At 43.7% G+C, this 26,855-nt stretch overlaps 1 protein-coding gene across 2 annotated transcripts in view; it reads left to right on the top strand.

Moving 5' to 3' along the window:
* The window catches only part of ARHGEF38 (Rho guanine nucleotide exchange factor 38), a 53,129-nt gene extending 26,790 nt beyond the window's left edge, over positions 1-26,339 (top strand). The window contains exons 6-14 of one of the 2 annotated variants that reach the window (XM_083571244.1): positions 5,792-5,991; positions 7,778-7,911; positions 11,281-11,385; positions 12,282-12,404; positions 13,436-13,756; positions 16,512-16,652; positions 19,910-20,108; positions 21,233-21,498; positions 23,310-26,339. In XM_083571244.1, coding sequence (XP_083427370.1) covers positions 5,792-5,991; positions 7,778-7,911; positions 11,281-11,385; positions 12,282-12,404; positions 13,436-13,756; positions 16,512-16,652; positions 19,910-20,108; positions 21,233-21,498; positions 23,310-23,495 — 1,675 coding nt within the window. In that variant the 3' untranslated portion in view covers positions 23,496-26,339. Of the gene's footprint in view, positions 1-5,791; positions 5,992-7,777; positions 7,912-11,280; positions 11,386-12,281; positions 12,405-13,435; positions 13,757-16,511; positions 16,653-19,909; positions 20,109-21,232; positions 21,508-23,309 lie in introns of both variants that reach the window. The other variant, XM_083571243.1, reaches the window with a different exon arrangement.
* The last annotated feature ends 516 nt before the right edge of the window (positions 26,340-26,855 follow it).

Below are 26,855 nucleotides of genomic sequence, written 5' to 3'. Positions count from 1 at the left end.
GGACATATTTTAAGCCAATTTTGCTCCCCCCCCTCTCGCCTGCGCCCCTGGCGGGGTTCCACCTCACCACCCCCTAGCTACAGCCCTGTCCAAAATGGTCTTGTAGGGCACTCCATACATCTCTCCCCAGGTCATACCTCCACTCTAGGCCACACCCCATCACCCTAGGTCATACCCTTCACTGGTCCTACCCACATGCCCGCCTCAAGTGCCTTGAACTGCGATAATGCCCCTTTCTTGCTATTCTTCATGGGCCACTGGCTGCAGTGTAGCTTACTGTACAGAGGTATGTTTCACACCTGTTGTCCTGCCCACGTTTTTTGCCTCAGGCTGAAAATAATCCCCTCCCATGCACCGTGGAAGAGTTTTCTGGGGATCTACAGGAAGCTGAATGTCTGTGTTGCATGAATGGGTCCATCCAATAGATTCCTCTTGGATAGGATGAGGCAGAAATTAAAAAGTTTCCTCTCCAGATAAAGATCAAGAGATTCTGAGTGAAGATTGTGGAGCTTTAAACAAAAGACAAGCCATAGACAGTGGTACCTCAGGTTAAGTACTTAATTCGTTCCGGAGGTCCATTCTTAACCTGAAACTGTTCTTAACCTGAAGCACCACTTTAGCTAATGGGGCCTCCTGCTGCCACCACACCGCCTGAGCACGATTTCTGTTCTCATCCTGAAGCAAAGTTCTTAACCTTAGGTAATATTTCTGGGTTAGCGGAGTCTCTAACCTGAAGCGTATGTAACCTGAAGCATATGTAACCTGAGGCACCACTGTAAAAGAGAGAGAAAAGCCTGTGTGTGTGTGTGTGTGTGTGTGTGTGTGTGTGTGTGTAAGAAGAGCACAGACTTGCCACAAATTGCTTGTGCCGCACTTCCACAAATTAACGTGCGCTTATCACCTTCAAAAACAGATGCCATAAACTGTGAGTTGCACATGGGATGTAAATTGGTCAATAATTCATCAGCAATTACCTTTCAGAGGCCAGTTTATGGATGACCCCGTGGTGGCTGAATAAGGGGGACCCATGAAACCTTCTGGCTTTCACAATCCAGGCACAATAACAGTCCCTGTTCTTGGAAACCCTAATGAGCATTTTAGCTTGTGGATTCCTGCCCTGGAAACACCTGCCTCCAAGACATTTCAGCTTCACAGTAACCCTTTCTCTTGCCTCTGTGCCGAGCCCCATAACTCACAGCAAAGGCAGCAGATTGGCGATTATAGCAGAATAAATACCTCTGTGAGATCTGTGAATAATTTTTTGACAGTCGCACACAGAAATAATATGTGGCCACGATGAAATCAGAATTCTTCTGAGGATAGATGTTTGCCGCTCAGTTTAAGCAGGGAGAAATATTGTACTTTCTTGTGTGGTAGCAGCTCCCCCAAGCTGTCAAGCTAAATTGCCTGGTTCTTTCTCTGCCCATATAACTGTCGCTGAGTTCAATGCAGAGCTGAATTAGCCTTTAGGCTAAGTGCGCTGTAGTGCGAGATCCCAGCTAGTGTTGTTCCCTAAACTGGGATAATGTACCAGATAACTTCTCTATGAAGAGAGAGTCACTGTGCTGTCCCATTTGCTGGACTCCTCTAAAACTATTTGCAGCTTGGAACATATTGGTTCATCACTTATCACATAACAAGGGAGCAACTTCCCCAGTTGTGGGAAAGTTTAAAATATTGGTAGCCTGTTTGGAATGAGAAGCAGAATGCTATAGGTAAGGAGATTCACGACTGAATGTTGCTCCTGCCTTAGTTTTTTTTTTTTAATTTACAAAATGCCCTTCATATATAGAATAGAGGAAACATCCCCAAGCAGAGACTAAGAGTCCCTCTAGATTAGTGTTCTTCAACATCAGGTCCCCAGTGTTGTTGGACTACAATGTCCATCATCCGAAACCAAGGGCTAGCATGGCTGAGGATAATGGGAGTTGTAGTCCAACAACATCTGAGAATGAACACTGCTGTATAGATAAACCAATTATTCATCATTCATCGTGATTTGCTTGTGTAAAGCTTATGCAGTGGTTAGATTATGCCCAGTCTTTATTGAGCATTCATTTCAAATTGTTTATGGAGTAATTCCTCCTAAATTCCTCCTGATTTGCTTGCAGACTGTTTATACATTTTCCCATTAATGATTTGTTTATCTCACATATTTCAGTCGCTTTCCAAACTGCAGAAAGTCAAATTTAAAAACAACAACTAGATTTGTTGCATTAGAACAGGGGTTTCCCATCATTTTTGACCACTGGTCCTGCTAACTAGGGATGGTGGGAGTTGTAGGCCAAAAAGAGCTGGAAACCCAAGTTTGGGAAACTCTGCATTACATCAACAAGACTCCTTTAAGGTAAAGGTAAAGGGACCCCTGACCATTAGGTTGAGTCGTGACTGACTCTGGGGTTGCGGCGCTCATCTTGCTTTATTGGCCGAGGGAGCCGGTGTACAGCTTCCGGGTCATGTGGCCAGCATGACTAAGCCGCTTCTGGCGAACCAGAGCAGCACATGGAAACGCCGTTTACCTTGCCGCTGGAGCAGTACCTATTTATCTACTTGCACTTTGACGTGCTTTCGAACTGCTAGGTTGGCAGGAGCTGGGACCAAACAATGGGAGCTCACCCCGTCGCGGGGATTCAAACCGCCGACCTGCTGATCGGCAATTCCTAGGCTCTGTGGTTTAACCCACAGCGCCACCCGTGTCCTTTAGTCCACTTTAATTGCACAGATGTAAAGTTCTCAGTATGTGCTTGACTTGTTCCCACAAAATACTGACAGCAGGGCTGGATCATGTTTAGAGGGACGAAGCAAGGAAATGATCATGGTGCGCTTCCAAGATGTAATTCAAGATAAAAACAATACTAAACTGTAAAATGGCATTTTATTAGGCAGGCCACCCACTTACGATGCCAGGTGATGCTGTGCCTTGAAGGACCAGTTGTTGAGACTTCAAAGCACAGCACAGCACTATTTGAAAGCCTTTTTGCTGCTTGGAAAATGGCTTTCAAGCAGCTCTCTCCCCAACCTCCTGCTTGAGCCTCTGAAAAAATGATTCATCCTGTTGAGTTTAACCCATCGTTTGCTGACTTCTGCTAAGAATCCCATTCTAGCATTGGAGAGCTAAAGAGGCTTAGTCCAACAAATTCAAAACCTTGTTGCTTCCCTGCCCCAAGTCAATGTTCAAGATCAGTTCCAGTCACTGTCTTTGAGCTCACTAGTTTCTAAAACCGGATTCTTTTGGAGGAAGGCATCGCTGTTTAAAGTGGCACAAAAGTGCTTTCAGCGTATGGTGCAGATAGGGCTTTAGGAAAAGAGGATTTCAAACGATGGCCTGATTACCTGGGTTTTTCACGAACCGAGAATATCTGTGATCATTATTCCATTTTGCGCCCCCTGTCCTCCTTTCAAGTTGCTCAGGGCGACAGAACATGAGGTTATTCCATTTTACAATTGCATCAACTTCAAGGGTTTTTTTGGAGGGGGGGGAGGAGAGAAGCTACATGTTGTTATTCAGCATATGACTTCATTTCATTGCCTGCCATCTGCAGAGGAAGTGGATTCTGTCAGAATTAAGCCAGCTGCGTTAATATGAGTGTAAAGGAGTAGCAGCGATTTGCGATGAGATCAGTGTAGCTACCTATGGTGCTAGAATTTTTTTTTACTAAATCCGCACGAAGACGGTGGATGGCTGAAGAAGCATCACAAATGAATTATCGGCTTAATTTTCTGCACAATGTATGTCACAAGATGCTACAGGTCTGTTTTAACTTATGCAGGGAGACTGTGTTCCTTCTCTATCTCTCCTTCCTTCCCTCTCTAGGGTTGCGGTGTAATGCAAAAACATGCATGTTAAAAACACAACTAATCTAAGGAGAGTTATCACTGGGTAATCTGACTCGGTCAAATTAGATGGGCTGAACTGGGTAGCAATTCATGCCCCAGGGAAACATTATCTCTTCGCAAACTTCCTATCTTTCCAACCCATATTGCTAGATTTTGGCATGCACAAATGCAAGCAGAGTGCTGTTTATCACTTGGGAAGCCATCCAAAGACTAACTGTGGAAGCAAAGGCACACTTGAAATCTACCTCACGCCATTCCTGAAGCTGCTTTTAAATATTTGCATTCGTATGGGTTTTCTGAGGAAAACAACAGTAATTTCAAGTTGCTGCTGCTGCTGTTTTAAAATCAATTGTGCTGCAGAAGCAGAACTCTATATTTGGTGCAGCATCAAGCAAGGAAGAGTAAGGTTGCTAATGCTGGGTTTTAATTTTATTTTTTGAAGATCATCTCACCCTATGCCATCTTATCAAGAGGTCCATTCCAAACAATGTAGGAATCATGCCATTGGTGTTGTGCCACCAACCCTTTGGAATTCACTCCTGTTCAATAGTAGACATGTGCTGTCACTGCTGTCTTTCCAGCATCTACTGAAGACCTTTTTCCAACAAGCCTAGATCTTCCCCAGCTTGCATCTTTGCTGGAATTTTAAGATTTTTTAGATGTTTTAGATGGAGAGGAAAGAATGAAACTGTTTAAAACGAAAAGACAGGAGAGAATGAAAGGCTTTGATAATGCCTTAAAAACATCATACAATCGTACCTTGGTTTTGGAACAGCTTAGTTCCCGAATGTTTAGGCTCCCGAACTCCGCAAACCCAGAAGTGACTGTTACAGTTTGCGAGCTATTTTGGGAAGCCGAACATCTAGCGGGGCTTCTGATTGGCTGCAGGAGCTTCCTGAAGCCAATCAGAAGCCAATCAGAAGCCACGCTTTGGTTTCTGAACGTTTTGGAAGTTGAATGGACTTCCGGAATTGATTCCATTTGACTTCCAAGGTACAACTGTGTTCTAATAAAGAATGAATATATCAGAAGCATATATGCTGCAAGCAAGCATTGACTTACTGGGTTGCCAAATACACAAGCTGACCATGATGATGCTTCTATATTAGGGTTGCCAACTTTCTAATAACACAAGGTGCACTTGTGCCTCCCTCCTTGCCCTCTGTCCCCTGCCATGCAGCAGCAAAGTGACTGACCAGAGGTCAGGTGAGTGGCAGTGCCCCGTCACACTGTCTGCTACTGGCTTTGATGTGAAAATGTAATAAAGAGGTACGCTTAAAGATGTCATCTGTTTGGGAAAGTCAAACTGAGTACCTATGTAGTGGTGACAGATTATAGCCACCATTGCTTGCTGTTCACTTTAGGGGGAAGCAGTCATATGATCTCACATGCAGCACCCTAAACACAGGGAAGGCAGCCCTCTTTAGGGAAGCTTTTAATGTTTAACAAACCACTGTATTTTAATACTTTGTTGGAAGCCGCCCAGAGTGGCTGGGGAAACCCAGCCAGATGGGCGGGGTATAAATAAATAATAATAATAATAATAATTATTATTATTATTATTATTATTAGGTCCTGTTTCTTGAAGCATCTGTGTATACTTTTTTTTAAGATGGCAAGAAGGCTTAAATGGCAAGTGGAACAAAACTAAATGGTTGATTGTGACAACTAATCTTAGCATCCAACAGCTGGAAGCATTAGCCACATCAATAAAGAATATAAAGCATTAGCTAGCAGCAGGTATACCTGCAATTAGAATGACTCATGATAACAGTTGTTTGTTTTTCCAAAGTTCATATATTCTTTCATCCACTAGATATTTTACAGTAAAGGGAATAGCTTCGCCAGTTATGGATTTGTTGTGGAAGGAGCCACTACAAAGAACTAAGACCATCCTCTTCCCCACCTTTAGGAACTCATTTGTTGACTTAACATGGCTTTGTTTAAATTTCAGGGGGAAACCAAACCTGCTGGACATGGGATCTCTGATGATCAAACCCATCCAACGTGTGATGAAGTATCCCTTGTTGCTATGTGAGCTCTTGAATGCAACTCCCAGGTCCCACCCAGACCACACAGCGCTGCAGGATGCCTTGGTTGCTGTGAAAGGCATGAACACAAATATAAATGAACTTAAAAGAAGAAAGGATTTAGGTAAGACAGTGTCAACAATGTGGGGTAATTGCAGGGAAAGGCTATTTCCTTCAATCCTGGCTTGAGGGCTTTTCAGAAGCATCACATTGGCTACTGGAGAATACAGGATGCTGGACACATGGACCTTTGGCCTTATCCAGTGGGGTTCTTGTAATTTTTGGCTTGTGCTCTCAAAAGTGCAGTAAGTCTTGGCTTCAACCTATGTTTCAACTGCCTTTCCAAGTATTGTTTATGTTCCCATGTCAGTTTGGATGCATGCTCTGTGAGAAGGAGTTTGGAAGCTTCCATTTTAGTTTAACCACAGTTTAAAGGTAAAGGGACCCCTGACCATTAGGTCCAGTCGTGGCCGACTCTGGGGTTGCGGTGCTCATCTCGCTTTATTGGCCGAGGGAGCTGGCGTACAGCTTCTGGGTCATGTAGCCAGCATGACTAAGCCGCTTCTGGCGAACCAGAGCAGCGCACGGAAACACCGTTTACCTTCCCACCGGAGTGGTACCTATTTATCTACTTGCACTTTGACATGCTTTCGAACTGCTAAGTTGGCAGGAACAGGAACCGAGCAACGGGAGCTCACCCCGTCGCGGGGATTCGAACTGCCTACCTTCCCATCGGCAAGTCCTAGGCTCTGTGGTTTAACCCACAGTGCCACCCGCGTCCCTAACCATGGTGTGTCTAAACACTAAACTGTGGCTAAACTCAAGTATGGCTAGTAGAAACAAGGCAGCTTCATAAACCATGGTTTGAAGTTGTCTGGTTTTTCTGGGTTTGGAGAACAGTGCAAACTATATTTCAGGGTGGCCAACTCCCAAGAGACTGCGATCTCGCAGAGTTAAAAACTGGCAGTGATCTACCCCCTTTTTTGGGGTTCAGGTCAAAGTTGTTGAGCTTCTTTTTATGGGCTGCAGGGCTAAAATGTTTAGCTTTTTTTAGAGGAGCCAAAGTTCTTGGGCTTCTTTGGAGGGAGCCAGTGATCTGCCAGTGATCTACCACAGACGTCCACTGATCTACTGGTAGATCACGATCTACCTGTTGGCCATGCCTGCTATATTTAATGAAAAGAAACTTCGTAACGTGAAGGCCTCTGAACTCCATTGCATGGTGAGAGAGGAGAGGAGTAGGTCAGGATTAGCTAAGTGGGGCAGGATGTAAGTCTTATTCATGATGTGATAAACCATAATTTATCTGAACACGGCCACTGACCGTGATAATTAAATGGGTCCTGTAAAGATGTTAGTGTGTGCCTTGCAGAATTAAACCAAAGTCCATCTTGTTCAACATTCTGTTTTTCAAGTTACCAGCTAGGTGACCTCAGATGTTTATGAAAAAAACAGCATACAGTATTTGACTTCCAGCCTACTAGTCTTAAGTAGTGAGGGAGAAAATGAAATATTATATTTGTTTCAGGTCCACCATTGGATTCTTGCATTTGCATAAGATGTATAAGAAAGTTGGGGCATTTTTTTCTTGTTATGTTTCAGCTTCTGTCAAGCAGATTCACTAGGGATTTAAATCGTGAAGGCATGGAAATTATTATAGCACACAGAATTATATGTTCTGCAGTAAATAGCATGAAAGGAGCTACTACAAACAACAGGAACAATTAGAGAGATGGATTTTTAAAAGCTTATATGGCCGCAATGATTTTCATTATCCTTGTTATTTCCATAGGTAGTAACCTTCATCTCTTTCTGTCTTTTGTTGGTCTCTTCATCAGTTTGAAGGACAGTAGGATAAGCCCCATATAAATGCAGATTTGATGTATTGATGTGTTTTTTTCTAATTGCAGTGCTGAAGTATAAGAAAAATGACGAAGATGAATCTCTAAAAGAGAAATTTTCAAGACTAAACATTCACTCGATTAGTAAAAAATCGAAGAGAGTAACTGGCCACCTGAAAATTCTGACTGGAGGAGAACCTCAGGTATTTAGGTGTCTGGCATTTTTCTTTACAGAGTGTTTTAAAGGGTGTAAACTAGGAGTGGAGAATCTTTTTTGCTCCATTGGCCAGACCCCTAATCAGGGTCGGTCTTGCAGATCAAATTCGACAGGCAGACGGGACTGCCCACTGGGCACTGCAGCACAAGGCTCATTGATAGCCCTGTGCTTGGCATTTTCAGAAGAAGTCCTGGGTTTCTGATGGGGCTGCTTTTCCAATGGGATAAGAAGGGGCAATGCTTGTATTGCATCTTCTGCTCTGGAATGGGCTTGTTGATGCAGCACAGAGGTTCAGGAGTGTCCAACCATCACTGTCACCCCCTTGGAGCCAGGTAGTTGCAATCGCACAGTCTTTGCAGCTGCTCATATGATGGGACTGTCCATCATTAATAGATTTATTGTGGCAGGAAGAGGACTTGAGAGCACAGCAGGCAACATTCATTCTGGCTCTGCAGTACAGCGTGGCTCCCTGTTTTGCAAAGGAATTCAGGAATCCAAATGGATATTGTATTCATGTTTCTCAAACAAGGGACGGATTCCCCCACTGGCAACCTTCTGTGAGGCCACGTGTCAGGAGTGGGCTGGGCTGGAAGTCATAGTACGTGACACTAGAGTAAAAAATGGGCACAGCGATGGATGGAATGATTACATTGAAATGCTAAGCCACACAAAGGCCAAAGGTTTCTACACACATGGAGACAAAAATCTCTCCATCCTGGCAAGTAAGAGGCATTATGATGGCTCTTGAGAAGAGTGTGGGCAATGAATGTGGCCTTATCAGCTGTGCAAACTGATGGTGGCCATTGTGAATTAAATCCTATGTTACATCTGGACTATGGAGGCTAGGACCAGGGTTTTTTTCAGCCAGAACTCAGCAGAACTCTCTTCCAGCATCTCTCAGGTGGCCACCATTGCATTATAAGAGAACAGGGGAGACGTTCATGTGAATTCCGGCACCTCTTTTTCTAGAAAAATAGCACTGACTAAGACTGCTAATGTAGTTCTCCCAGTCCCCAGAGTGAGGCCTGTTTGGATGAGCCGTGTGACTCTCCCACATCTTCCAAACTACACAACACACACACACACACACACACACACACACATGCAAGTTATAACTATCTGCTAGCAGTACTCATAGCCTTCCAATGCCAGCCACCGTGAAATGTCCTTAATTGCGAAGAGAAGCTATTTTTATTCAGACAGTAAATTCTCTCTGGTTTGGTGTTCTTTTTCCAAACACTTTTCAGACTCAAATACTGGAGAAACACTTTGAGAGGGGGGAGGAGATGATGCTTTTATGAATGACTGAGCATCCTTCCCCCCCTTTAATTAGAGGTTCAGAGCACTCACATTTCACATCTCTGACATCTGCAGCAACTCCTACTGCATTAGAAGAGAAGACCAGATTTGACACTTCCAAGGTTGTTGCCGTCATCTTCTCTCTCTCTTTCTCTCTCTTCTATACAAAGAAAGAAAACTGAAGCAAATAAAAATGCCAACCCTCTTTTACAAATCGGGGCAAGTATTGGTCAGCCTCTGAAATAATAGTCTCTCTCTCAAACTTTGCGCAAGTATTAATTCTGCAGAAGTACAGTAATGAGTAGAGGGACAGACAAATGCATGATATAAAATGATGCATTGCTCGTATACATTTTTATGCAAGCTAAGAGAGCATCATAAAGATGAAAGTCTAGGCAAGTGTCATAAAATCAACCCCGTGCTTCTCTGATATCTTGCTGACCCTACTTAACAAGCAAAGGGAAATTTCTGTCACTTCTCTTAAGCTTCCCACTCCTCCTTTTCTTTTTGCTGTTAAAACAGTTGCATGTGTGTTCCAAGCACGCAGGAGGTTAGCAGGTGTTTATGAACTGCAGTGGAATGGCTTTGCAATACACACTGTGTTCAAAATCTTTTATCCTGTAGCGGGCAGCATGTTGGGGTTGTCGTGCTTACCCGATCTCCTGAAAGCCGAGTCACTGCTGCATACCAGGAGAAAGAGGGGGTGGGTAGGTTGGCGCGGTGCAAATGTACTGGCAGAGCCAATCCAATGCTGCCGCCGATACATTTGCACTGTGTCAACCTCCCTGCTGCCTCAATCCCTTTCCCTGTACCTCCTAAATAAGTAGAAAAGGTGGAACTCACTAGCAATAAAATTAATGGAATAGAGCAAAATCATAAAAATTCAAAAATTTAAAGCGGACACAGGAATAACAATCAAGAACAGAATTAAAGCAGCATCAATGGAGCAGTTTAAAAAGCAACACCAGAAAAACTCCAATGAAAACATCATGGCTGAGCTGTTCATCAAAAGGTCCCACCACAGAAAAGTCCCTGTCCATCATATTCACTCTTTGTGCTTCAAATGGTGGGGGGATACGGAGCATGACCCCAGGCAGCAGGCAGACTCATAAGGGTGGAGAACATCTATCTATACATCCATCCACACAAACACACACTCCCTTAATTCATCTGCACTTTTTGTGGAAGTTTATTGATTATACAGAAGGCAGACTCATCAATGCGGAGGATATCTGTTTGGGTATCTATCCATTCATAAAAACACACAGTACTTCTTCAATTCTCCACTTTCTGCAGATGATACAACTTACTGGTTGCTTACTGTTCCCTTCGCAGATTCCCACACGACATCTCTCCCCCACCGCCAGCAAATTTGATCAAATTTGTGCCACTGTTGCCTTATGATGACAATTGCATAAATTCAGCATTACTTTTAAAAGAATGAAATGGAACTTGTAATTCTGAGAGGATGAAGGGTATATCTGGGAACACGGGCAAAAGGACTGAAATGAAATGAAATGTGACAAGATATAGGCCTGGTTTGGGCACAATGCTAAACTATGGTTTAGCGTTCTGTGAATGAGCTTGTGTGAGCCTTGGACTTATGCATTCCTCCCCTTTCTCATGCAGCTGTGAGGAGGAGATTGAAAATTGACACAAAAGCTTCCAGTTAGCCATGTTTTAGCATTTCATTTGAACTGAAACAAGTCAGTTACATAAACCAAAGTCTGAAGGTGTCTTTCTAGCTAAGACTAACCATGGTTTGTCTGCCTCCAGAAGAAACAACAAACCATAGATAAAAATGACAACAGAATCTTCCAACCTCCTCTCCTCCTCTTGGCTTGAGGTTGGCTCAGCTCATTCATTCCAATAATGATAAGCCATAATTTATCACTATGTCTGAATGAGGCCACAGTCTAAGAGCACTTAAAGCTATTCTTGTAGCTTCAGTGGAAGGAATGCAGAAATACTTTATGCAATATCTCTGCTAGAACTACTCCACCAATTACTAATGAGTGGCCTCTGCTCCTGATCTCAGTGTTGCCCTGTGTTTTAGGTGAAAGATGAAACATTTAATAAAGAGGAGAAGTTATTTAGAAGTTTGGAAAAGACGGTCAAACTCTGCGTGAAGAATATTTCGGTGTCTCAACAGCATCTGAAGGTGAGTGTTAACACAGCACAACTAAAAAAAGAATCCATTTGCTACTTGCATGTTGCAAGCGAATATCAGCTGCTTCTGAATGAGTGTGAAACTTGAATCCACTGGATGAGACATTTTAAATCAGAAGACCAGGATGAATTCTCAAGTTGCATAATGATACGAAGGTTAGACCTCAATTAGTGTGACTTGTGGCAAAAGCTATTAGCGCTATATTAGTCCAAGGCATGGGTGGCTCCATGTCCCTCTGTATGCTGCTTGACAAGAAGCTCCCATTATCGCTGACTGTTGGTCATGCTGTTTGGGGAGGATGAGAAGTGGACATCTGTGGGGGCCGCAGGTTCCTCATCCTTCGTCAAAGACCTGGTGCAGAATAAGATGGTGGTTTGCAGGGTGGTGTAAGCATGGGAAAAAACTAAAACACTTCCTGGATCAACTAGGAAATATGACAAATCTAAACGAGAGAGATTGTAGCAGAGTCTGGTCTTTGCAGGGATAATTTCCTGCTTGGGTAGAACTTTTCACACGAGATCCTCTGAAACCTACTATCCATTGGTGCACCTCATTCTGTTTTAAGTGTATATCAAGTCAAACAGACTTCTAGCTTCCTTAGTGGGGATGACATCCACTGACACACATGCTAGCATTGGAGGGGAATGCAGACTGCTTTGCACATGGGTGGGGAACCTCCAGATCTTGCTGGGCTTCAATTCCCATTATCTTTGACCATTGGCCACACTGGTCAGATGGGAGTTCCAGTCCATTAACATCTGGATGGGCCACAAATTGCCCAAGCTTGACCTAGCCGTTTCATTTCTTTCATGTGCATCCTCTTCCATTTGCGTGTACACCTGAGCACGCGCATCTTTTGCCCATTTCATTGTTTTCATCATTTCCAGGAGTCTACGCTTCTAGCTGCACAGAACGTAACCGAACTTCAAGATTTTCTGCACAAGAAAGAAGATGAGGAAAGTGGCTCTTCAAACACCTTGATTAATGCTGAAAAGCCCAGCGAACGATATGTACGTTCTTGAAAGATACTGGTTTCAAACAAAAGATAAGGGATAGGGAGTTTAAGGAAGTTTGTTGCTTCTGCAACAAAGCCAGCAGAAGGTGTTTTGTTTTTTTACCCAGCTTACTGAAGCCCTGGTTTCTTGCAAATAAAAATTCTAGCCTTCCACAATGAGGAGGAAGGAAGATTTCAGCCGTAGTCAGTCATTACTGGCATGAAGGGGCAAAATGAGTAAAAAAAAGGGCTGCCACATGGTTCCTTCCAGTTTTCCACATATTCAGGGAAAATGTCTGCAGCAGAAAGGCCTCTGTACTTGTGTAGGCAAGCAACACAAATCCAGGGCCAAGGGTTCTAAATTCAGGGTAAATGTGTTGATAGTCTTACAACAATTTTTCTGGAATCACGTTGTGTCACAAACAGATGTGGCGTGAGTAGCTCTTGTGCTGGATCAGGGCTATACCCTGTGATTAGTTCCCTCCTTAATCCTTGGGCACATATTTATTTATAGATTTCTATGTCCCTCCATTCTTTTACTCCAAAAATGGGAAGTTTACAAAAATATGGTAATTCGAAAACATAATACATAGCCAACGGAAACATTAAAATCATTATTGCACGTTACATAATTAGCATCATCATTAAAAAGCGACTTAACCCATCAGTTCCTAAAATGCATTTATTTGTCTTATTGCCCTTATATCCCACCTTTTCCTGCAAGGAGCTCCAGGTACATGGTTCTCCTCATCCTCATTTAATCCCCACAACGAAAACTCTTTGAGGTAGGTTAGCCTGAGAAGCCCAAGGTTGGCCAGCGAGCTTCGTGGCCGAGTGGGAATTCAAACCCTGCCCTCCCAGGTACAAGTCTGACACTCTAATCAAAACAAAGGAATGATACAAGGTTTAGGTGAGACGTGCTTCAGAGGGAAGACCATTCTGTGGATACGTAACTGGTACAGAAGGAGAAATGTTAGCTTTAAAGGAGGAGAGGTGGGTGGTGAATATTTATTTGTTGTCTCTCTTTCCCTACCTGTGCACATCTAGGCAGAGCAAGTAGAGAAGATGGTTTTGGCACCCCTGTCAGCATTGCAGGCCCTCTTCCCAGGCCCTCAGAAGCTCATCCAGAAGCGCTATGACAAACTGCTGGATTATAATAGCTACCACCAAAAGGCCGCGGGAGAGGAGATGGATTTGGCCAGGAAAGAATACGAGGCTCTCAATGCCCAGCTGGTGGAGGAACTCCAGACGTTCAATCGGGCAGCAAAGCAAATCGTGACCAACTGCCTGTGTTGCCTCGTCACTCTCCTGCAGGGGATGATGTCATCAGCTCTATGGTCCTATTCCGCAGGGCAATCCCTCATATCGGTAAGTCGGCTGTAGATATGCTCATATTGAGATGATTACAATTAAGGTTGCCTGTCTGCTATGCACCTTTGAAATCTTATTTAAAAACCAAAAGCCTAGGAGAATTATATTCGACAAATACAGTGGTACTTCGGGTTACAGACACCTCGGGTTACAGGCTTCAGGTTATAGACTCCGCTAACCCAGAAATAGTACCTCAGGTTAAGAACTTTACCTCAGGATGAGAACAGAAATTGCATGGCAGCGGCGGGGCAGCAGCGGGAGGCCCCATTAGATAATGTGGTACCTTAGGTTAAGAACAGTTTTAGGTTAAGTATGGACCTCCGGAACGAATTAAGTTCTTAACCTGAGGTACCAATGTAATATGAACTTGGGTCACACGCACACCATACACTTAATGCACATTTAAAGCACTTGGCTTCCCTCAAAGAATCCTGGGAACTGTAGTTTATCCCCGACAGAGCTACATTTCCCAACACCCTTAACAGGCCTCATGAAATTAGGGCAAGGGCCACCTCCAATTCTGTGGTTTTATGATGGGGTTGGCATATTTCAAAAAGTTAAAATCTGGACCCAAAAGCTTTGAGCTTTTTGGGGGGCCAGAGTTGTTGATTTTTTTAATTTTTTTTTTTTTAGGAAAATCATCAAAAAATCAATGCTTCAGATATGGGCTGTCATACGCCTGGGTTTCCCCAGACATTTTTGCCGCTTTTTGAACATTTTTGACGGACGAATCTCAGCTATGTCCGGACATATGGCAGCCCTATTTTATGAGCCAGTTCACCCATAACACTAAGCCAAGCCATGGTTCAGTGTGAACGTGCAGATGTGTGGGTTCCTGGAGAATATTGTGACTGCTTTGCTCCTCTGGTCCTGCTGCTGCTGCTGCTGTGAACCAAGTTTGGTTTAGTGCTATGTCCAAACCCAGGCTTGTGGTTTATCTCTCTCCAGATGAACAACCAGCTTGCTTTTTTCCATGGCTTGCCACTCGGGATTTGAAGTTGTCTGATCTGGATGATACCAGAGCAAAAAATCACCGTGGTTTAGGGTATCTCTATCCAGAATTAATCCTGGATATAGTACAGCTGCAGTCCGATGCTCATTGATTTGGAATTAAGCCCTGTTGAACTCAATTAAACAGATATGGGGCTGGGCTGCCTGGGTTATTAAATGATTGTGTGCTTGGACAGTTTCGCCTTCCCCGCTGTCCCAGAAAATGACATGCTTCTTAGCATATTATTTGGTTTCCTGTAGTGCGGTTCTGCCAGTGTGTGAAGGGTGCCCTCTAGTGTCCTTTGGTTCAACCAGGTTTTGTGCCACCTGGTTGGATGTTCTTTCCCTTTAATTGACTCAGCATTGTTGCTAGGTAATAAGTGCTTTTCAATGTGTATGTATTAAAATGAGTTTAATATATGCAACTGAGCAGCGGTGGGAAGCGTAGTTCTCTTCTCATGTCCAGTGGCATGTTGGAAGGAAAATGAAAACAGCAAAGGAAATATTTGTTTGGGTGGGAGAGAGTGTCCTAGTGGATACCGCTACTCCTCAAAGACACACATGGAAGATAATGAGGGTGCAGGAATGTCACACTAAACTGTAGTTTAGTTTAATGAGCATAATATCTCTCCTGATTCGCGCCCTCCCTCCCTCCCTCCCCTCTCTCATTCTCTAGCATGGCTGCAAGGAGGAGTTTAGAAGATTCTGCTTCCACTTGTGATTAACCACAGTTTGTTGTGTCAGTCTTGGGAAACTCAAGTTAATTTTAACATCTACAAGTTTCCAAAAAGCCAGTTGAACAGTTCTGGGTTTGTGTAATGTACAGCGGTGCGCCGCAAGACGAATGCCTCGCAAAACGAAAAACGCGCAAGACGAAAGGGTTTTTCGGTTTTTGTGTCGCTTCGCTAGACGATTTTCCTTATGGGCTTGCTTTGCAAGACAAAACGTCTTGCGAATTCTTGCGAGTTTGTTTCCTTTGTTCCTTTGTTTCCTTGTTTTCTTAAAGCCGCTAAGCCACTAAGCCGCTAATAGCCGCTAAGCCGCTAAGCCGGTAATAGCCGTGCTTCGCAAGACGAAAAAAACGCAAGACGAAGAGACTGCGGAACGGATTAATTTCGTCTTGCGAGTTACCACTGTATCAGGCTATGGTTAAAAGCAGAAATGAAAGCTGCCAAACCCCATTAGCCATAGGGGAAAGGGAAGCATGGTAGCTTTTGAGGTGGGCTTATTCATATCTTGCTGAACTAAGGATGGGGAACCTATGGGCCTCCAGATGTAATTGGATTCCAACTCCTTGTCGTTCCCATGCTGGGCCAAAGCCAATGGGAATTGAAGGCTCAAGTGATAGCTAGATATATAATAAAGGATATCATCTAGACTAGGGTAGTCTTTTTTTACCCATGGGAGAAGATAGCTCAGTTGGTAATTTCAGGGTGATGGGTTCAAGCCCCATGTTGGGCAAAAAATTCCTTCATTGCAGGGTATTGGACTAGATGGTCTTCTTGGTCCCTTCCAACTCTACAATTCTATGATTCTATGTGTTGTTCGCATCAAAAAATTCAGCATTCTGTCTGCAGAAAGTCAAGGGGTACAACAGGAAATGCTTTCCCTGATGAGCTTCTGCCAGAAGCCCCACCACAGGAAAAAGCAGTGACGCTGTTCTAAGCCTGCCGAATCAGAACCAGCATTATGTATATATACTCCCCGATCCATCACAGCTTGTGACTAATCATGTAAACTTGAACCTCTTTTGAACTTACAGCTGTCCTCTCCAAGCATCAGCGAAGTTCAGCACCAGGTTCTTGAAGACATACACAGTCTGAATTTTGTCAAAGAAAACAACAGCATAAATTTCATTGAGAGAAAGCTGAGCTTTGAAAAAAAGAAGCCAACCCCTCTCCAGGTTTGTAGCATATATTTGACAGGAGTCCCCATTGGAAGTTTGGGAACTAGGAAAAGCAAAATGCAGGGCAGAGAAGTTAATATATAGAAACCACATTTTTATTGCCAATTGAATCTACTGAAAGCTAAATGTCTTTAGCTTCCTTTCCAATCCTATTCCTTCACCCATGCACTGTTAAGGCCCCAATCCTACTATGCATTTTTACCTGGGAGTAAGTCCCGTTTGAGTTGTTACAAACTACTGCTGTGTCAGCAGCAGTAGTTGACTGGGCTGCATGTCAGTTTCAACTGTCTTAACTTTGCGTAAATAAAACCCCTGCGTCCAGTCACGCTTCCCTTGCGCAGCTCTGTTCAGAAGCTGACCTGGCAGGAGATCACAGCAACATGTCTGGAGCAGACCAGACATAGCGTTTGCTGTCAATCTGCTCAGTAGAGAAGCTTCAAGTCCTAGTGTGCAGGCCTGGAATGGTGTTAAGCGGGTGCTACGTTACCTGCAAGATACCAAAGACTTTTGCCTCAAGATGTCAGCTGAGGGTGATGTTAAGCTGACTGCCTGGGTGGATTCGGATTGGGCTAACCTTGAGGACCGCAAATCAGTGTCAGGCCTAGTGGTGAAGTTTGGGGACTCAGTGATTGGGTGGAGGTCCCGGAAGCAAAGTCTCATAGCGCTTTCATCTACTGAAGCTGAGTTCAGTGCGCTATCAGAGGTTTGCAGAGAACTGGAGTTCTATGTGTGTTTGGTCGAGGAAATCTGTGGAGTGCTCATTAACTTTCTATGGGTTGTTCTACTGTCTACTTTCAATACATGAATATGTATACTTTATCTGTTAAATCAGCAGTCATTTGCTTTGGAAAGAAAAGACTAATCTTGCTTATAAACTTGAGATATGCACGGCAGGAATGGGAAAGTTGTGGTCCTTCAGACAATGTTGGACTCCTATTTCCATCAGTGCCAGCCAACATGTCCAATGGCAACAGATGATGGGAGTTGTAGTCCAAAGATATGGGCAAGGGCATGGATTCCCCATTCCTGATGTATAGAGTCAAGAGCTCAAAAGGACCTGGCTTGTGGTTAAGGATTTGCACTTAGTGCTCATTGAAATCCATGGGTCATGACTAATGTGTCCCATTGATTTAAATGTGGTGTAAGTTCGTCTTAGTCTGGATCCAAAGTTTTGTTGTGTTTTAACAGGACTTAACTTCCAGGAGGTATGCATAGAAGTTAAGGGCAGGACTAAAAAAGAGCTAACAAAGCCCTGCACAGGGTTTTCTGCTTGCACAACAAATAACAACTTGTGGGAATTGTTGTTGTGTTGCTGTTGTTGGCACCCATCGGTCTCAAGAGACAATGGAGTGTGCCTTTGGGGGAAGTCAAATTGCTGTGTTAGCAGCACCAAAGTGACCTCCCTGGGGAGCAAGCAGGTCCTGGGCTGCCCAGACAACAAGACCCCTCTCTCAGCCTCACTGATGTGGTCCAAAGGAAAGCAGAGAAATACAGCTTGGGGGAGTAGCTGGCATTAATCAGGGGAAAGGCACAAGGATCAGGAGTTAATCCCTCTTTTCTGAAGGATCATGCTCCCAATCTGAATTGGGTATCTCTCTGTTATTAACATTGGGCAGGGGGCAGAAATGCATGGGATCTCTCTTATTGCACCTAGCCTGGTCCAGAACTTCAAAAAAGTATGACTAGCAATGCATTCCTCTGAAAGCAAATGCCACCCTGTACCATTCCTCTCCAAAACACGCTTGACATTTCATTCCACAGCCCTTGGCAATGCCATTGTCGTAAGCTCCTCTTCGATTTGTGCATATTCAGTCCGCAGACACATTTCCCACTAAACATCTGTATAGCAATTCTAATCTTCCGATGTATTTTTTTTATTATTACACAGGAAACCTTTAAATGCCTTTCATAGTGATGGCAGGTGATTTTATTATTATTATTTTTTTAAAAAAAGAAGTGCTGGGATTTAGACATGTCTAGTGCACAATGTCACCAAGAGCTGTGTAGAAGTCCTGCTTGTCCTCTATCGGTAACTTCCCATTCCATATCTAAAACAGCATAATCCGTGGATTACGGGTTTCTCAAGCCTTGTGATGTTACACGTCCCTGTCACTTTTGTGCGGGGTGACTTCAAAATGCTTCCCGTTAATTGACACCAACACTGATAAGTGCATTAAGACGGGAGGCAAAGGCAAATTTCCTCTACATGACTATTCATAGAGGACTAATCTTTTCTTTTTCTTTTTTCTTTTTTTTTTTTCATAGAGGACTAATCTTACAGCCGTCAAAGTAAAACGCACAGGTACCTCAGACTATCTGCCATGTACAATAAGCCTCTGTTCGCTGCAGCAATTTGTACACAGCTTTACCCTGTGAATTTAATGCCATGGCACTGCAATCTGCCCAATAGTTCATGGTTAACAATGAGCCCAGCAGCCGATTTCCACAAAAACCCTACTTACATGAGCAGTTTACTCACATAGGCAGTGTGAGATCAGGCCCGTCTTCTACGAAATGACAAATCACTGTGTGCGAGCTGTTATTTTCCCAGGTCAGCATAAATGAGCGTGAAACTAGGCATGATGTTAAAGTGTACTTAAAAATATATATTGAATAGCATTCCCTGGGGGGAGCGGATAACTAGCGGGGGTTAGAGCAGGTGAGGAAGGGAAGTTTAACCCTTTCTTCCCGTGCTACCAATGGAGGGTTTCAGCCCTGTGAAAATAGCTTCAAATAAGTGTTTTTTGTCAGGACTTTGAAAAAGAGCCAAACCATTTCCCACATGTGCTGCACCCTTTTTTTAATTATCAACACACCCAGTGGCCACTATCTGCATTTTTTAAAGAAGCATGTGTGTTAAATACAAAGGAGCATTGAATGCTATATGTGGTTTGGCCATGGCTCTGTGTTTAAATAAGCAAGAGTATTCCAATAGGCTAGATTTGAACATGGGTTACCAGAATTCAAATACCTATCAGATACTGAATTTAGATACTTACGGCCTCACTGTTAAAACTGTGTTTATGGAAGACAATCCTACTGGGCTACAAGTGATCACCAAAGAAGAAGAGATACTGAATAATACTGACTTGCCTTTAGAGTGTGATGGGGATTGATTGGGAAAGTGAATGAGACAGAGATTGTCATATATGGTGGAGAAAACAGCAGCAGGAATGTTGATATACCCTGAATATGCTTTCCTATGGCATTGCAATTGAAAGTATGTCTCAAGCTGGGTTTTGTTTGGTTTCCAGCCTGAATTTCCACGGCAGACTGAAAGCCACAGGTCTGTGATACTCTCCACATACAACTCAGACTTGCTGTACCAAGCCAAGCGCAAATGCAACGCCACTCAGGAGTTTGATATTGATCTCTACGAAGGAGAATTGGTGGCTGTCGTGGAACGAAAGGATCCTTTCGGAAGTACTGGCAGATGGCTTGTCGACACTGGAAGTAAGTCCTCAGGCACATTCATCACAATATTGGATTTCCTTTGGCTGTGATGGTTATTAAATATGGACGCAACAGCCCTGTGATCTCAGCCTCCACGTTATGCCACAGTGACTTCTCTCAGAGGTTGCAAGTAGTATTCTAGCCTGCCCTGTGAGCTGGTCATGGCTCACATCACAAGTACCTAACCTAGCATGAGTGGCATTATCCTGAGTAAGGATTTGGCGCTGCTGGTGCAAAACAGAGCAACTTCCAACATGATGGAGTTTACGAAAACACATAAGGTGTTCTTAATTTATATTCTATCCTGCTTGTACTGAGTTTCTGAATTGCAGAATTCTGGTCTTTAACTTGCAGTATATATTTTAAGGAAGGTGTGTGTGTGTGTGTGTGTGTGTGTGTGTGTGTGTGTGTATCTTCATGTTTTAAATAAAATCTTTACAACATCCTAAAAATATCCCAGACTGAAGTCAAATACAAAAGAAAAAAGAAAATTAAAATGCACATTTTATAGTAGCACAGATAACATAACTAAATAAGTTATCTAAGATATCCTCTTAAACATCAATATAAGCTAGAACAACTGACGTATTGGGCACCATAACAACTATTAGCAGATCCAAAATACAAAAATCCAACCAGCGTCAGCCACCAAATAGACAAACATGTATTTATAGGTGGCGGTTACATTCCCCCTCGGCAGCTATCTCTCCTACTTACATGGAATAGGGCATCACCCACAATATTTCCTCCTTCACTTCCAAAGGCTAAAGCAACAAAAAAAGGAGGTGTCCCTCTTGCCCTCTAGATGACCCCAAAGGGCCAAACCCCTTTTTTGTTACCACTTCTGTGTCACCCAACCCAGAGTGGCCTGCCCACACCACAACAACACTAGTTGTAAGACTAGGGACCGCCAGTGACTTCTGCACAGCCTCACTGGGGGGATTATGGACCAGACTAGGTACAATGAGAGAACATGGTGGGTAACAGAAACCAAGTGGCCTCCCCGCTGCTTCCATACTCCTTATTGGTGGCAAGAATTTCTTTACTTTTTTATGAAGGGCAGAAGGACTGGGGAGCAGGGAAGCATATCCTAATTTCTTTACATTTTCCTCCTCCCTCCCTAGTTTCGAAAGGATACGTTTACTCCTCCTTCCTGAAGCCCTACAATCCAGCGAAGGCACAAAAGGAGGCTTCAGATGCCAGTTTCTGTGACGGTGACTTTGATAACATCAGCCTTTTTGTCTCCGTGAGGCAAGTGGATGACGGCAGCACAAAACCCGCAGGGCAGCACAAGAGAAGTGGAAGCAGCTCTTCCTACAATAGCCTGTGTGAAAAGGCAACTATTAATGGGACAGAGGTGGATTGCTTCTACGGAGTGGACGACCAAGATGTAAGCATCGTGAGTTCACCTTCATTCCCCTCCTCCTTGTAGCTGCTTGCTCACCTGTTCTCTCCAGGTGTGTGAGCAGCAAGGAGAAGACACACAAATGAGTAGCGGCAAGGAGGTGGGCCCACTCAGAGAATCTTCAGAAGGGGTGTGGCTTGGTGGAAGAGCATCCATCTCATATGCAGAAGGTCTAAGGTTCAGTCCCTGGCATTGCCAGGTCAGACTGGAGGAAGCCCCATCTAAAACCAGAGAGAGCAGCTGCCAGTCAGTGTGAATAATGCTAAGCTAGACAATGTAAGTCAGTTTGTCCTACTTTGCCCAAAGACCTGTCCAAAGGTCATAGTATTATAGCATCATAGAATGCATAGAGTCCAACCACCTGCAATGCAGAAATGTCAACTAAAGCATCCATGACAGATGGCCAACCAACCTCTGCTTAAAAGCCTCCAAAGAAAGAAAGTCAACAACCTCCTGAGGGAGACCATTCCACTGTCGAACAGCTCTTACTGTCAGAAAGTTTTTTTTCTGTTGTCCCTTGCTGTGGTGAGAGGAAGAGCATGTCAAAGGAAGCTTTAGATTTGAAAAATACTATGTCAGACTTAGAGGGATGCGGGTGGCGCTGTGGGTTAAACCACAGAGCCTAGAGCTTGCCGATCGGAAGGTCAGTGGTTCAAATCCCCACGACGGGGTGAGCTCTCTTTGCTCAGTCCCTGCTCCTGCCAACCTAGCAGTTCAAAAGCACAAAGTGCAAGTAGATAAATAGGTATCGCTCTGGCGGGAAAGTAAACGGCGTTTCCGTGCGCTGCTCTGGTTCGCCAGAAGCGGCTTAGTCATGCTGGCCACATGACCCGGAAGCTGTACGCCGGCTCCCTCGGCCAGTAAAGCAAGATGAGCGCCGCAACCCCAGAGTCGATCACAACTGGAGCTAATGGTCAGGGGTCCCTTTACCTTTACTTATGTCAAACTTAGCAGCAGCCCATAGGAAATATTCTAAAGTTGTGAAGTGGTGCTTCTGGAAACTGTGAGGCCCTGTCATGCTGCCCAGTGTCTGAACTAGGAACTCTGAGGCTGCCCACCTGGATTCGAGAATCATGGGACTGAGGATCAAGTAATGCAACCCACTGCACTGCAGGAATATACAGCTGTCCCATATGGGGGATCAAACCTGCAACTTTGGCACCACGCTCTAGCCAACTGAGTTATCCAGCTGATAGCATAGCCCAGGTGCTACCCTGGTCTCCTTTGGGAGGATGGACAGGCTAGAAATGTAATCAGCAAATAAGAAAAATAAGAAGTTCCCTCTTGCCTGCTGTTTGTCTTTCTGCATCAAGGTTAGCCAGTGGGGTGCCCTCCAGATGTTGGCCATTCTGCCTGGGGTTGATGGGACATCCAATATTTGTAATTGGGCAACATCTGGATGACATCACATTGGCTGCCCCTGGTTTGCAAACTTGCTTGTGTTTATAGGAGTGCTGCATATCATCATAGCACGTAAGAGTTGCTTATATCCCAGGTTTGTGACAGGAGACATTACCAGCCGTACCTGTGACCCTCTGCATGACTAGCAGATGCTCTCCCACTGACCTGCCACCTTTTCCATTGGTGGTGTATACATACCATACATTTAAAGCACATGGCTTTCCTCAAAGGATCCTGAGAACTGCAGTCCAACCCTCACAGCACCCCTAATAAATGACAGTCGCTGAGAATCTTTGGGGGGAGCTATGTGCTTTAAATGTGTGTATGTAGCCATCGTATGCTGAAAGAGCAGCTAGGACAGAAAAGACATTTTCTCTTTTGTTTCTTCCTCTCAGACATTTTATGCGGTTCATGCATTTCAAGCAAGGAGCCACCAGGAGCTCAGCCTTCAGGAGTACCAGCGAGTTCGGATCCTTCGTTTTTCCGACCTGAGCGGCAACAAGGAATGGTGGCTAGCGGAAGCGAAAGGACAAAAGGGATACGTGCCAGCAAATTACCTTGGGAAGATGACTTACGCGTAAACATCGGAAACACTTACGACACCTCATTCTCTGAAACGTCAGAGGCAAAAGTCTTCCGTTTTGCTCTGGTCTTCTCAAAAGTTCGTTGGTAAATCAAGAGCTGAAGAACTTATGAAGGAGGTATTTAAAACAAAGAAAAAACTGTTGTCCTGAATTGCTTGCATCTTTTCACTTTGCCACACTGCTTTTGTTGGAATCTCCCCTGGTGTATGGAGAGCCAGTGTGGCATCGTGGTTAGAATGTCTGACTAGGACCTGGAGAGACCAGGGTTCAAATTCCCCAGTCGGCCATGAAGCTCATTGAGTGTCCTTGGGCCAGTCTCTGCCTTTCAGCCAAATCTACCTCGAAGGGTTGTTGTGCATCAGGGCTGTGTCAGGTGTGCATGCAGGAGCCAGGCCCTGTGACCGATAGGACTTTGCAGGACTGGGGCCTTCCCAAGTTTGTTCTGAAGAGGCAAGGCATGGCCTCACACCGTGGGACTTACCTTTGAGTAGACATGCCTAGGATTTTCTGTACAGCTGGAAATCTAAACACACTTAATGGCGGGAGTAAGCGCCATTGAATGTAGACTTGCTTCTAAGTAAATGTGCTCAGGATTGGGCTATAAATATCCCTAGTGCCCTATTTAATGTGCCTGCAACAGGGCAGAGGATAAGTATTCCAGACATTTATTGCATGGCACCAATTTGATTGCCTTGTGATAAGAAGGAATACATTGGGCCCCTAAAAGAGTTTTAGATTTGGGCTTTTTAATTTTTTTTTTTATTTTACTAAGTCTATCTGTTGTCTCTTAACACCAGAAGGCTGTCCCGGGGAAAGCCTATCATGCATTTAAGCATTTGCAGTTTCTGTAATAAACAGAATGCTCACACCAATGTTTTTGCAGTGACAGTGAAATTCAGCAGACTAGAAAACAAACATGGCTTTGTAAATAATGCTACCTGTCTTTCAAATTGAGAAATGGGGGTGGAATGAAGTATCTGCTTGATGCTGTCCCGCTTTTCTGTATCTTAATGGGGATTATGAAGCTTAAAAGCCTTATGTGGTTGAGTTGACTACCCTTATCTGTTGCACTGTCTTTTGTTTATATACCAAATGGTTCGTAATGAAGAAAGCATTCCTTTGCTGAAAGGCTCCCCGCACCGTTTATGGTATGCTTTGCATTTCAAAATGGGATGAAGCAGTTTTCCCTTCCTCCAGCAGTAGCTGAACGGTGTGCAAAGGGCTGAACTCACACACTGATGAAGCTTTGGAGGCCAAGAAGAAACAGTTGGGCCGACAAGTTGATATTATTTTTATTGTATTTATCCGCGGGGGGTTTTGAGACCCTGAAAGGGTATAATGTTATCTGTGACAAAGAGTTATTTTCAGGATTTCATTTCTGAGGTGTTGAAATATGATATTTAAAGTCTCTAGTTTCCAGGCACTTGTCCTGTTAAAAATGTTTAGCTCAAGCCAGAAATAAAGATCCACAAGCCATTTAATGTGCCTTTACCTACTGGGTGTCGGATCAAGGAGGAATGAAGGACAGTTGTTTCAGCTAGATTTGTTAAAAGATGCATAAGGAATTCTATTCCAACTCAATTTCATTCAAGTAGAATTGTAAGGAGTTGGTTGCCAACCACGGACAATGGAGTCTAGAATGTGTTTATGTTTCAAGTATTCACTCTTATGATGGGCTTGCATGAAACGTATTATATAGTATACCTAGTTGAACGTACTTATTTTCTTATAAAAGCAGATGAATTCAGCAAATAACTCCAGATTCAGTGTGTAGATTCTTTGGGGATTATTGTGCTATAAGCCAGGGGTCAGCAAAGTTTACCTTGCCTGGGCCGGTTCACTGCCGTGGAGCCCCCTCCGGGGGCCAGATAACGGGCGCACAATTTCTGTTGTCTGCGCAGACACAATTTCTGGCGCCGCGGAAATGAGTCACCACACCGCGATGGTTTAGCGCAGCATGCAGGAACTTGCTGAGTGGGCGGCTCGTTTCTGGGGTGGCTTGTGGGCCTGTAAAACGACTCCTGTGGGCCGCTTGTGGCCCATGGGCCTTAGGTTGCCCACCCCTGCTAAGCAGTAGTATAGAAAGACAAATTCTGTTACACATTGTTTCATCACCACAGCAAATTGCATACGGAAAAACAAAGTTTGCCTTTCTATGTAATTTGAATGCAGAGGAGCTGTCAAGAGTCTGGATCTGGCAACCCTAATAGCATCAACAGCCTAAATAACTGGGATCATGGTAGGAACACAACTGGTCAATCTGAACTGTGGTCATGTCTGAAGTGTAACTGTATTTTAGTTTATTCTGGAGGATCAAGAATCAAATTAACTGAACAATTGGGAGCCTCCTTCAGCTGAATAGGAGCAAAGCTAAAGCAAAAATAATAAAAAATAATAACCCTGCAGTTGAAAGGTGCTTGTGCAGCAATTGCTCATGGAATGCATTGTGTGAAGAATTATTCATTTCAATCAGAGCTGATTGCCATCAAAATATTGTTATGGATATTCACGCCTGTCTTTGGTAAACCAATGTCTGCATATACACCTTCTTATTCTGATGGCACACAAAGAATCTAGGCCAAACACTATCTGTACTTATTCCTTTCACGAATGTTTATATTACCATCTTTTTGTGATCTCAATTATAATCCTAAAGAATGCCTTTGCATTCAAAAGTGTTCATCAAAACACAAATGGAAAGCTTAGCTCCTTCTACAGCAAATATTATTGGGACAAAGCCTGTATGACTAGAGATTTATTACTGTGAATTTAAACTACAGCAATGTTTGTGACTCAGAGTAATACGGTATTTGCTTTTAATAAAATGTATTTTTACAAATATTTGTTGTCTAAATACTTGCTGTGTTGTGATTATCTTAGGTGATCATTTTGTTGCAAATCATGGATCTTGACATGTGTCATGAAACAAAAAACAGGTTCCAATACTTTATGAAAGCAGTCATTCGTATGCATTTTTATTGCTGCTATTAAAGGACAGGACCTTTAAAAAACAAAGTACACCTCTTTTCATTCTTGCGCTTGCTCCTCTTACACAGCTGTTGACTTGCACTTGTCAAGCATCCTATTCCATTTTCTCTACAAATCTGAAAAACTTTTTATTTTCCTTATCTTCAAATAAAGTTATTTAGCAGGCGAGGATACCTGCCTGCCCGCCCAATGTTTACTTGATGCTCTCTCAATCGCAACCCCCTATACTCTATAGGATGTCTCCACACTTCAGAGGAGGTAAAGGATGCTCACAGGAGGGGGCTGTATGGGTGAGGAGGGAAGGCAAGTCCTAATGTGAAAGCCACATCATTGGGTGTGAGTGTAGCCCACCATTTAAATAAATCTCAA

The sequence above is a fragment of the Podarcis filfolensis genome (assembly GCF_964270895.1).
Source record: "Podarcis filfolensis genome assembly, chromosome: 9".
NCBI lineage: Eukaryota > Metazoa > Chordata > Lepidosauria > Squamata > Lacertidae > Podarcis > Podarcis filfolensis.
This window is presented reverse-complemented; position numbering and strand designations above follow the sequence as displayed.